The sequence below is a fragment of the Corvus hawaiiensis genome, chromosome 1, assembly GCF_020740725.1.
Source record: "Corvus hawaiiensis isolate bCorHaw1 chromosome 1, bCorHaw1.pri.cur, whole genome shotgun sequence".
NCBI lineage: Eukaryota > Metazoa > Chordata > Aves > Passeriformes > Corvidae > Corvus > Corvus hawaiiensis.
The window spans coordinates 88,962,266-88,975,623 of NC_063213.1; the positions used below are offsets into that span (position 1 = coordinate 88,962,266).

The following is a 13,358-nucleotide window of genomic DNA, read 5'->3' on the forward strand; positions in this document are numbered from 1 at the left end:
CTGCTGGCATTCATTCATTATGAAGATATTTGTCAGAAACAAAAAATAACTTAAATAATGTCATTTATCAAGTGTGAAGCGTTAGTAACTGATTCTTGAATGGTTTTTTGTTTCTCAGTTATACCTATTTATTAAGCTTCCCATTTCATAACTAGTTCTGCTGATGTGTTGCCATTGGAGTTGCTGTTCTGGTTCCTTTTTTTGTTTCAGTATAATAATCAGATACATTTTGAAAAGTCACCTCGCGATGTTAATCTCTGCTTTGCTGGTTGGCGGTGCAGCACACAGCTACCGAAAATGTTAAAGCACCTGAAAAAGAACTGAGGACAATAAAACAATGTAGCTCTCCCCATTATAGAAGGATCCATCCAGATCTTTGTTGTAGTCTGTTGGCAAACTGCAAAACCCCCTTGGCAGCAGCCAGCTGGGTTGTACCTGTTTGTGCCAAATAATCAGTTTGAATGGCTCTTTATGAGTCTGGAGTCCCATCTGCTCTGCTTGTGAGGAGGTGGAAGGCACTGTACATAAGTGACCAATGTTCAAAGAAAGAGTGGCTTCATGAACTGTACCAAACATCATGCTGATGCCAGAGAAAGGCTTTCCCCTCTATTGAAAAGGCAAGATTCAGTCCCGAGAATTGGCTTCATGTTAGAACTGTAAACAGTTCCTATTTTATAACCATGCAAGTATGCAGCTTGTTATATTTTCATCCAGAGTCTGTAGGGGTTCTTTCTCTTGCAGAATTTGTTCAAAGCCTATGCATACCTCTGGAGGAATAAAAGAAAACGAATTTGTTCTTCATTATTGCTGTCTGCAATAAGGCAAATTGCCTCTGAAAACACAAGGACTGCTCTTCAAAGACACATTTCTGTGCTCTATATGGATGTTTGCAAATGTGCATGCGTGTGGCTACCATATGTACTAAGCATGTTTGTTACCACATATGGCTGACTTCTTTACCCTGCCTGCTTATAGTGCACCATCGTACACTAATTTTGGCTGTCAGTGATGCAGAAGGGGGGAGGAGAGGTGTTCACTGTTATGAAGTGTTTACAGCAGTGTGTTATAGGGAATGACCAGAGTGTTTCAGGGACATAAGCAGTAGTCTTGATTAACCTGTCTAATAGCTCACTTGTGGATAAGGCAAACAGTCTAAAGCCTGATCCAGCTGTACTCATGAATTTATTCCTTAGCAAATAATGGTGGATAAAATTAGCAGGCATCTGGAACAAGCACATATTTAAAAGTTATTTTGGTCGAAATGTATAAAGCATACTATGAAGAATATGATTGGTAGCTGGTCTTAATAAACAGTTAGTGAGTTCTGCCTGCCTAGAATGCAAAACAGATGTATCTTTGTTCTTTTAAAGTGACTTTGATGAATAAACTACATGTGACGTCAGGTACAAGCTATTGGATGTCTGAGTCCGGCAGAGAAATTTTTCAGAATAAAAAAAAGAAACTTTCCATTGTAGGCTCTGGAGAGAACAAAGTGAATTCCAGTGCATTGCTCTCAGAGCAAATAGAAGCAGGTTCAGAGTCTTTAGATAGTCAATCCAAACGTTTATTATTGGTATTATTTTCAGGGATATCTGGTTTTGTCTGCTGCATTTTCCTCTCCTTACAGCAAGTCTCAGATTTTGGCAATTTGCATCAGTATTGAGGGGCTCTGGGTTTGGAGGGGGTTTTTTTCTTCTTTTTAGTTTTTTTTTTTTCTCTCCCGTTTTAGTTTTGGGAGAGGGAGGGCTGAGAGGAGGAGGAAGAGGAGGAGGAGGGTGAAAAGGAGGACAGACAAATGCTTCCAAAAGGAGAAGGACTGTGCAGACAAAATACTCCATCTAAAGGTTCTTTAACTCTGCTGGTTTTTGCTTTTGTATTGTAATGCGCAATTTAACATTTTTCGGGGCAGTAGTCTTTGCTTTGGTGTGCACTTTTTGGCAGATTGGGCAAGCAGGCAGTTCAGTGCTGTACCTCTTGTGTCAGGAAATCAGCTCATTCTCTGCAGGTGTTTCATCCATAAACAAGCATCAGCCACAGGCTTCTTCTTCTTTACGGAAACCCTCTGGAATTTAACTTTCAGATACAAATACTTGGAGAAGTTGGCAGCAGAGGAGTATGAGAAGGAGCTGAAAAGTCGGAGTGTGAGCCAAGGCAGAAGTGAGCTGTCCTTGAACCTGAGATCTCCTTCAGCTCCATCCTCACCTGTACCCAAGTGTGTCAGCCCAGCATCCATAGAGTCCCAGGAAGAGCCGAAGACCCCTTCCATCCCTTCTGGAACTCCTCAGCCCTCAGAAGGTAAGTGAAAAGGAGGGCAGGGGAAACAATGCTGGTTTCTCACAGCATTGTTTATTTCTCTTGGGATAGTGGTGATTTTTGATGCGTGACTGCAAGAATATAATCTATGAGATGCCGAAGTAAAGGGTCTTGCATTGTTCCATCCTGTCTTCCTGAATTTCCTATTCTTTTGCATTGATTTGGATATCATGTAATCTGTTCAATAATAGGATACACTGCTAATTGCTGCTGATTTATCCTATCAGTCTGTTGCTCTTCAAATGGCATAATTAGAAAATAGAGAATATAGAGGGTCTTAATTTTAGTGTCATGTTCCTTATATATGAGAAGTAGACAAACTGTTCCTGCCAACAGATTTTGCGTATGTGGATTCTCAAAAGAAATGCAACAGATGAATGCCAAGATTATAATAACCTTCCAGTAGAGCACAGGCTGAATGTGACAAACAGAAAAGGTCTTGAACTGAAGGCAGGGGGAGTGTGTTGATTATTTTTAATACCAAGAAAAACTCTTAAAATTGTAGCACAAGTCATAAAGGACTTAAAAGAGACCACAGACAATTAGTAAAAAGGAAAGTATAACCAGTGTTTGCACGGTTGGTTTGCTGTCATATAATTTATTGGTGTGTACAGAGCAATGCTTTTTCTGTGTGTGTGTGTGTGATTCTGCCACTTGCATCATGTACCTCTCCTTCAGTCCACAAAACAACACACGCCATACAGATTTATATTTGCACCACATGATGTTGCATTAACACTGGGAGCTAGAATGCATGTTGAGGGCAAATTATCGCCATCACTCATTTTTATTTTATTTGATTTCCTGCTACATGCTATTGGTGATTAATGCATTTGTAACTTGCACTGCTTGGTTTTATGGAGTGTTATGGCTGGTAGCATGCTATAAAGCAAGGCAATTTGAGAAAAACATTACAAATACTGAATGTTGCATACGTTTGTCCTCACTGTACTAAGTAGGTGAAGTTTATTTTATTTAGTTTTATATATTTTCCCAATTATATTCCCCAGTTTTCTTGTTTGGAACCTTAAGAGTCTCAGTAGAATCATTTGAACTTAGAAACCACAGATATTTTCCTCCAATATTGATAGTCAGAAACATCCAAACGCCCATTTTATTTGATGCTATATTGCTTTTAGAGCAAATAAGCTGGATGTTTCCACCATTAGGATTTCAGAGCTGGGTAGGGAGCAAGTATCTCTTGTGATGATTATTTTAACATATTTCTCCTGGAAGCATTAAAAAAAATTGCAGCATGAAATGGAGCAGCACAATCCATTTGGAGAATACATTTAGAGCAGGTGTACAGGGCAGCTTCAGACAGCCAGAATATGGCAAAGCTATCAACATGTGGATAGACAGGACATCTCTACTAAAACTCCTGGCAATATAGTAGGTATTGGAGGGCAGCACCTGGAAGCCTGGCAGATGGACCACAAGGAGAGAATATATGGATGGGGTAGGGTAGGCTTCCAGCCAAAGGCAGCTGCAGGCAGATGGCCAGGACAGAACCTGAGCAGGGACCTGAAATCTGCATACTTCAGTGGGATCTGTGCATGGGGAATGGCTGCTTTTTCAGACCTACCAAAAGCATTGGAAAGGTCATAGGAAGTCATGAGCATGTGGGTAGGACACACCATCTGGAAGCCCATATCATTCGATATCTGCCAACAGGGGACAGGCTTAATATAGACACTGTGCCATGGTCTCTGTACTATTACCTTACTTCCTTATGCTCCATAACGAATTAAAATCTCAATTTTACTGTTCTTAGGAAGGGTTATGAATCCCACTTAATAGGTAGAGAAAATGAAGCATTAACTTGCTTAAGTGAGTTGTAGAAAAGCTGAAGGAGATACATGGGCAGAACTCAGATTACTTGCACCCCAAGCAGTTGCTTTTAACGTGGAGTTCACCATCTTCCCAAGCAGGAATGAAACAGCAGAAGGAAAACAGTTCCTTGGTTCTGTGCATAGGATGCTCTAAAGACTCTGCAAGAATGGTGTTAACACATGTGTGATATTCATCCGCAGAATTCAGAACCTGAGGTCAAGGGTAAAGAGTGTTCATCTACTAGCAAAACAATAAGGGATTTTTGAAGCCAGATTTATTTTATTTCTTTTGTGCTGAAATATCCTGTGGCCATCCAGTATCTACTGGTATTAAGAAGGAAACAGATTCTGTCTGTGGAACTTTGTTTTACACTGTGAAGTGTGCCAGTATCATTGCCCAATATAAAAATCTGGACTTATTGAGCTGAAGTGTTTTCTCATATAAAACAATTGGTTCCACTGAAGTAATCAAGTCTTGTAGGACTTACTCTTGTAAAACTTGTGTTATGGCATTCAGAGGAAATGAAGGCAGTCCCATAACTGCAAAAAGGAACTTAATTTCTTTTTTCAGAGCAGCTACTTACTCTTTTGTAATTTCATTGGAGAATATTTTGTGAAGTGCAAGTATGCAGTAAAGGAGGAGCAACAATAACTGAGACATCTCTGAAGTCAATCTACAAAGGAATTGCAGGTGAACCCTTCTCTGAAAGAAGCAGCTTTTTTAGCACGTGAGGAAGCAAGCAGGCCAACCCAGGTGCACACTGTGGATAGTAGGAGACCTTCTGAACATACTGGTAGTTGAGCAGGGTTCAAATACTGCCCAGAGTATGACTGATGACAGCATCTCAGCAGATGGGGAAGCACCAGAGCCTGAGCGTGCAATGAGCCCAGTGCAGCCTCAGTTGTAAATCCAAAGGAACCATGACACAGAAAGTCAGAGGAGGAACTGGGGTGGGGGGACAAAAAAGGGTTGTTTCTGACTGCATGAAGAAAGAGCCAGTTCACTTTGCACCTGTTCTTACCATCACAAGGAGTGGGAGGAAAAGACTGGAGTGAGAGTGGGGAGAGATAGGGAGTCCCTGCAGAATTCAGAGGAAGAGGGATCCTGTGCTGGAGGAGCTGAAGGGAGATAACAGCCAAGACTTAAGGCGATGCCTGAGCAATTGAAACAAGAGGTCTTGGGCAGACATAGACATTTTCAGACTTACTGTATGCATCCACAAGAGATACTCAGCATGTGTATCTCACACCTCCAAGTGGAAAGCAGAGAAAATATATGAGGATGTGGTTGGCTAATCTGTTAGCCTGACAGGGGATTAGATGTGGGCCCAGAGGGATGTTTGTTCTCTCTGAGGGCTTATAGGACTGGAGGGTTGAGTTCTTATCAACAGGATACAACATCTTGTGTCTGCTTCAAAGTTCATTTATAGTTGAGTATTAAAGGAAATGTCCAAATCCTTCTACTGTATTATAAGTTCTTAGCCTTGCTTTTCAGAAGGGATCAGCTTAAAAAGGTGTCATGCTCCTTAACATCTCAGGCACGCCTTCTTAGTTGCTGATGCTTTTTGATACGAACAGGCTTGCTTTCCTGAGCCTTTGCACTCTCCACCAGTAGAAGTCTGAAGACAGGGGACAGAGCCTGGTCTGTTATTTATTTCTCTTGCCGCCGGTAGGGTTGCCACTTAGAGTAGTGTTTTGTTGGGTATGAAAATGGACCCAGTAGATGTGGGGCTGAAAGTTTGAGCTCATTTCAAATAGGCCACTATTAATTCACTGAGAATCATAATTTTTACATCTTCAGAAGTTCTCATTAATATCACCACAGTGGATTACATGATGGAAATGCAAGTGATGGACACATGTCTAGCTTGCTGACTTTGTTCTCTTGATAGTGTTTCCTGGCATATTTGATTTTTGTACTGCTTCCTAAGGGAAGTGCTGCTGGACTTAGCTCACTATTTTTAAGTGATTTGGGTTATAGGTGGATTGTTTGATATGATATCGAGAGAGAGAGAGAGGCTGTCAAAATGAGTGTCAACATATCCTTGTTTTTTTCTAGTACTTAGATTTTGTTATTCCTTGAACTCAAAAGAGCAGCCTATGTCAGTATATTGCTCTTTACTCTTTGTTATGTATTAGATTCTGCTAATTTGCTGCATATTTCTGGTGTGTGTGGAATATTTCTTGTTAGAAGAGTATCTGGAATTCTTTTGAACTTTCCATTTTCTCAAGCATTTCTTACATCTCCCTGTAATCTCCCCTGACTTTTTCCTATTGAATCTTCAATGTAGCTTCATAAGGACAAAGGTACAATAAGCATTAGGAGTCCTGGCCATGTTTTAATCAGCTTCTTTCTCCCTCTGATCTGTTGGAGTTGACCTTTTTGGTTAATTCGTGATAGCTTTTTTTTTAGAGAGAAGTATCTAAAATTCATATGCCATTATGATTATTCATGGATGAATTAGTGACATCTGTATATATGGACCATTGCACCATGGCAAGCTGAGAATCTTTCATGCTAAAGTACCACATTAGTTCCAGGAACTCCTGAAGAATTCCTAAGCTTCCATCTCAGTTATATTCAAATCTTGGCTTGACTTTAAAATGTTCCCATGCTATACCCTACACACTGACAGCTGTGGTGAGAAACACATCACTGGGATTTGTAGTATCTGCTAACTTCTTGACAGTCCTCTGTAATTTTGATTCTCTCCTAGGCAGTGTCCAGGATACAGTCATAGGTAAGGTACATTTAGAGAAATGAGGCACGTGCAGAGGTGCCTGCATATCTAGTATTAGACTTTCAGGTGCTCTCAATGGAGAAGAATATGATCTTTGTTATTTTGGCTTATATTTACTTAGGATAAATCTACTTACCTGCTCAGTAGAGGACTGAAGTATTTGGATTGCATTCCAGTATTTCAGTGTGATACTTTTTTTTTTTCCTTCAAAGGTTCATGTAGTTCCTGAAGAAAATCCCATTGTATTTCATGTAATCCAAAGACAATGTGAAGTCCAGAAGACTCTTTTGCAATATTGTAGTGAAAAATAGTTAACAGAGGGACAAAACAAACATGACTTGGTCATTACAGTTCAGCCACCCAACACAAGATTTAGTACAGAGGGAATTTGGGAAGTATGCAGAGCTAACATGCATGCCCATTTTTGCCACTCTTTGCATGGCCATTTCAGGTTTCAGAGAATTGTGAGCTGCTTGATGTGAACATGTGTGGATGCTCTTCAGTTTCTTTGCAGCATGCAGAGAGTATTTGCATGTGAAAGTCTGCTGTTACAGCTAAAAACCCTAAAGGTGAATGAATTCATTTCACTGGGAAAGCAGGGAAGAAGAAACAAAGTGTACTATCAACAGTATTTGCTGTGTGCCAACTGATAAAAAAGCTCATCGTATGCCATATGCCAACCAATTGGAAACAAATATGTGCCATAGGCCAAGCAGTTGGAAACTTTGCTCAGTTTTGATGTGGCTATTCTGAAGTAAATGTGCATGAAACAACATATGGTTTTTGTCAGCCAAATGTGTGACAGTGCCATTTCCAGACTGTGCCATTCAACTGTGTTATTAAAACTAATACTTGTATTTTTTTCGTTGAAGTGTTCATCATCAGGTGAAAAAAGAATTCTTCCAGAACCCAAAGAAAATTCAACCAAAAGCCACAATCACCCTCCTTTTGGTTTTGTTTTTTTTTTCTTTAAATCTCTTCTTTCCTGGCTCTGTCTAGGCACTGAGTTGTCAATGCTCAGGTGAGATGCCCATTTTCTGCTGGTTTGTTCAAATCCTTGTGCGAGTCCAACACTGCAGCTGTGGAAGTATGTATAAAAATAGTGGGCTGGCTCCAGACAGCGAGTGAGGGGGCTTGCCAGGCCATTCTCATGTGCAATGCTGTCGTCGCACAACATCCATCAGTCTGTTGCTCCCGATGTTCCTAAGCATGCCGTGGACTTGCGTTTTATTTTCTTTCCATAAGGCACTTGTACAACGCTCACATCGCTCTCGTTTAGAGAGGTGAACCTGAGATGGCTCCGTTGTTAAGTGAATCTCTTTCTCCCATTGTTCTCTCCACCAGTGAGTGCCAGTGAACCCGAACCAGAGACAGAGACAGAACCAGAACCAGAGCAGGAGGCTGAGGCTGAGGCCAAGCAGGGAACGGAGACACCCAAGGAAATAGAGGCTACAGAGGTGGGACCAGAGAGTGAGGTGGAACAAGGACCAGAGAGAGAGCCAGAAGAAAGTGCAATACTCAGTGAAAAAGAGAGGCAGAATGAGGAAGTGAATGAAAAAGACAACTGTTCTGCATCCAGTATATCCTCAGCAAGCAGCACTTTAGAGAGGGAAGAGAGAGAGGACAAGTTAACCAGTGACAATGAAACTGGTAAAGTGAAGCTTTTTCAATAATGAAGGGTTTCTGGTGGAAAAAGAATGTTCAATTAGCAGCTCTGATATTGTGTTAATTAGCTAACAAACCCTTTGCACCTATCTAAGACTTTCTTCACCATGGCCAAGTCTTGTCTACTCTCTGCTTGGACATCCAGACTTTATTGGGGTTTCTATGTTTGAGGGACAGTAGGGCCTTGATGAAATGAAGTTTCATTTGATTTGAGATTATTTTCTTCCCCTAAGATTAATATATTAACTATTGAATTACCATGTTGCAGAGACTTGCATCTCTAACTCCTGGAGCATTTATTTGGGTTTTCTGTACATAAGTCAGTGAGACAAGGGGCTGTGCTGACATGATTTGTCATGAAGTTCCAGATACCTTTTCTGGAAGTGGAAAAGGAAGAGCAGTGAGGGCTGAGATGTTTGTTCCTTCCCTTCAGTTCTTCTGTCTTGGTCAGGCTTCAGACAGCAGAGAGAGATACATAGGAGCTACTGAAGATAGGTCTGGGCTGTGGCCATCTTTAGCTCATGTGGAGGAGGCACATGAAGTACACCTTGTCTGGAAAAGACCAGTTTTGTGGTGCTGAGGGATTCTGGTCAAATACGCCACCAGGCACCAGCCTGCAAAGGCCCGGCCTGGGAAACACGTTAAGTACCAAGTTTCTGCCCAGAGAGATAATGATAACCAGACTTCATCATGCCACCCAGTCAGGGAGGGAATAAAAGGCAGACTTCGACTTTGTTGATTACTCTTTTCCCTTTTTTATAGTGAGGTAAAGGAATGTAATGTAATTAGGGCATTGGATTCCCACGTTTTCTTTGCTCTGAGCCATGGAATGCATTGTCCTACATTTTCTAAATTCTAGGTAAGAAAACAAGATGTGCTTCACAGCGTGAAATAGTCCTGCTCTGTCCTGAAAGAAGAGGGGTGGCTCTGAATCCCAGCGATTACCTCAGACACAGACTGTCAGATTGAACTGTTCAAGTTTAAATCTGTCACTTCTTTTTCTGGGAAGCATTACATGAATTATATCCTAAATTTAAGAGCTAATTTCTGTTCAGTCAGCACCAAGATTGAGTTACTTAGAATGCTGTTGTACTCATAAAGAATGTAGATGGATATATGTGTAGGAAAGGCAGGGGAGGTATCACAGATGAAGGATGTTGTTACACTGTGGCATAGTCCAAGATAGTCCAAATGCAAATAAAGGAGACCAGTTGCAGGTTTTTTCTCCTTATCTTGTCTGTTACCGACCTGTTACCACTCCAATTTAAAGTCCCCATGTACTTTTGTTAAAAGCTAAGAAATGTACTCTTATTAAAATCAACATCTTAAAATTGTCCTACACTACCAGTAGACCAAAGATTTATTCAGTAGTGCTGTGTAGGAGGTCTCATGTAGTGAATTGTTTGCTCTCTAGTAGCTGAGGAGTTTTGGAAAGCAAACAAGAGCACTTTCTCCAGCAGTTCTGAGATTCTCAACGTGCATTCTGCCATTTATGAGGTTCTGCCCAGGTGCATTGAGGACAAAGCCCTTGGTGCAGGCTTCTTCATTAGCCATCCTGCCAAATTTGGCTTCCAACAAGTCTTGTTTCTCCAATGGTATTTCAAAGCTTTACCTGTGGAGAGGAGGGCAGAATCGGCCACCAAGGTAGCAAGAGTCTTCATAGCAGTGATCTTTGATCAGCTTGGACAATTGGAGGCAGACTTGGGGAACCCAAATTAGGGACTGTGTCTAAGGAAATTCCGATGAGCAGTTTTGCAAAGGGATTAAACACTGGAGGATTCCATCTGGTGAAACTGAGAGCGGGTACATAATGTGGGGTTTGTGGGATGGATCTTGGGAGCCATCTTGAACATCTTTGAAAGAAAGGCTTGGAATAGGGGGAAATCCTCTGTGAGGGCACAGCTGGGTAAAATAGATGGTGTGGGGAAGGAGTTGTCTAGTGACATTGTCTAGTGAAACTACCTCTGAGAGAAATCTAAGAGACTGCCTCAGGTGACAAGTATTGGTAAGAAAGCAATCCCATGGATTAAGTCTGAGGAAAAATGAGCAGATCATGGAAGAAGTCAAGCTGCCTGCAGGAAAGTAGGTTGTATCCATTGCTGAAAAAAATCTTTCTTTTGTCTGGGGTTAAACCTCTGGACTGATTTTAAAACATGGTTTAGGGCTTGATCTAAATAGAGGCAGGAGTCACTGCTGTCCATATGCTTTGTGCTTCAGGGCCCTACATTTTAATGCACTGTTGTTTTAAGGGAGGGGAGGCAGGGAGTTCTGGGGCTCTGAATGTAGATCTCACCAAGAGGATACCTTCTCAGAGCACGGGACTAGATGTTGTGGTAAGAAAGCAGCTCCATTGACAAAGGAAGCCGTAAAAGATATTTAAAACTATAAAGTACTGAAAAAGGTGGGAGCGTAAGTGAAGAAACAAAGATAAAATGGGAGTTTAAGAAAAAGGGCAACCAACAGGTATAAAAGAAAATCTTTAACCACAAGGACCTCCCAAAAAAGGCAGGCTAGCGATCAAAGTAAAATGATGAAATAAAAGAAGCAGAGTTTATGAAAAATGTATTAATAAAATGTGTAAGGACTATGGGGAACAGAAGGAATTCCATACAGGAAATACAGTAAGTGTGAAGAATTATCATTGTTGCATGTTTAATCACTTTATTTGATGCCCACTGGAAAAAGGAGCACCATAATTTTTAGACACATTATCCACATTGGTTAGCAGTATTAAATTCAGGGAAATGGAGTCACAGAGACGCTTACATCATATATTTTTACAGTTTGACCACTATAATTTGTTATTTATGGTGCTGTCTCAAACATGGTATTTTGCATATTATTGGTGAGAAAAGCAGTAGTCAGAAAGATGAAGCTTCATTACAGTGACTTGTTAAATGACTGTGATGTGGGAAGGCCAATAGTCTTTCAACACTGTCATATAACAGGGAGGGTAATAGTGGTTATTGAGCAGCATGTTCAAAAATATTTTATAAAGGTTCTCATATTATAAACAACTTTAAAAATCTTCCTTATACTTACACTCACTGAGTTGCCCTGAGAGCTGTACCCTGGGTATGCAGCCTGCTTTGGAATTCCAATAGTCTGTGTTGTGAAGATGGTCCAAGTACCCCACCAGGGGGTTCTGAGGAATGGCCGGGTCTGAAAACTGCCCTTCCCTAGCCAGCAGGGTGGTAGGAGGAGAAGTAAACAGCTGCATGTTGACCTTGACATCAGGCAAGAAAGATCTCTTTCATATGGAAATTTTCCTGAGGTTATTCCAGTATGTGGCCAGGTGAAGAGTATGATAACCTATTTTGTGTCATTATCATGATATTTAAGCCCCATTCTGGAATACTAAAGGTTATGAGAATTTGTGCACTGTATAAAATGAGCTGAGGTAGTAAGCACAAAGTGAAACTTGACAGATTTCAGGAGAAACCTGAACATTCAAATCCTGAAAGTTACATAGTCCCTCCCAAGCTACCTATTATTCTTTACTCCCCTTCCATTTTTGAGAATTACTCCCAACCCATCAAGATCAGGCCATGTATCAGTGCTGTATCTTATTTCAGAATTTTGACAGTAACTGCTTACCCAGTTTCAGACTAGTTGTACATGCATCCCCCAAATGGTTATTTTGGGGGGATTGAAGAGTGTTCTTGGTGCTCTGACTTCCTTCCCTTGACTTCCCATCTCTGTGTGTGTGATTGCAGGTCCATGGTCACAGACCATTCAGGATGCTGGTGTGAATGAGCAGTGCAGCAACATCCTCAACAACAAGCGGTTTATGCTGGACATGTTGTATGCGCATAACAAAAAGCCCAAAGATGAAGAGGAGAAGGAGCTGGAGGCGAAGGAGGAAAAGAAGGAGACGGAGGAAAGCGAGGAGTCACTCACTAGCCTAGCCAGCAGGATCTCTATTCTTCAGGCCACAAAGCAGGGCAAAGATGAAAGTGTCAAAAAGATGGAGATTGGAAATCTGGACAACCAAGGCAGTGTGAAAGCCTTTGCAGAAAAATTTAACAGTGGTGATCTGGCTAAGGGGACAGCAGTGCCTGAAGATGAAATCAGTGAACAGGTCCCCGAGAAAACACCAGCACAGACAAAGAAGGAATCTGATTACATCTGGGATCAGCTCATGGCTAATCCTCGAGAACTTAAAATCAAAGACATGGATTTTACAGACTTGGGGGAGGAGGATGATGTAGATGTGTTGGACATGGATATGGGTCCTGGGGACTCCCTTGTTCCCCCTCCTCCACCTCCACCTTCTTTTCTGGGTTTGCCTCCTCCACCGCCTCCCCCCTTGTTTGGATGTCCGCCTCCACCTCCACCCTCTGCTAATTTATTGGCTCCTCCTCCACTGTTCAGCACTCCTCAGGGTTTAGGGTCACCCCAGGTTTCTAGGGGTCAGCCAGCATTTATAAAGAAGAAGAAAACCATCCGTCTGTTTTGGAATGAGGTACGGCCATTTGAGTGGCAGTGTAAAAACAACAAACGCTGCAGAGAATTCCTGTGGTCGAAACTGGAACCCATTAAGGTGGACACTTCCAAACTGGAGCATCTCTTTGAGTCTAAATCCAAGGAACTGCCTGTCACAAAGGTACAGCTTGTATTCAGTTTGCTGTTTTTCTGCTATTGTATTGGTATTCATTCTGAATTAGATCTAGGTGATTTATGTTGTTTATATCAAACCAGTGGAAATTACTGGATGTGTTTCTAGCTTGGCCTATGACGGAAGATATTCCATGACCTGACACTAGAGATGAGCCTAGGGTGTTGTACGTGCCAAGTTGCCCTCCTG

General features: G+C 41.5%; 1 protein-coding gene across 14 annotated transcripts in view; it reads left to right on the top strand.

The window, feature by feature from the left end:
- The window catches only part of FHOD3 (formin homology 2 domain containing 3), a 377,929-nt gene that overhangs the window by 302,025 nt on the left and 62,546 nt on the right, over window positions 1–13,358 (top strand). For 13 of the 14 annotated variants that reach the window (XM_048312850.1, XM_048312857.1, XM_048312864.1 and 10 more), the window contains 3 exons: window positions 2,081–2,295; window positions 8,231–8,536; window positions 12,268–13,157. In XM_048312850.1, the coding sequence (XP_048168807.1) occupies window positions 2,081–2,295; window positions 8,231–8,536; window positions 12,268–13,157 (1,411 nt within the window). The remainder of the gene's footprint in view (window positions 1–2,080; window positions 2,296–8,230; window positions 8,537–12,267; window positions 13,158–13,358) is intronic. The other variant, XM_048312923.1, reaches the window with a different exon arrangement.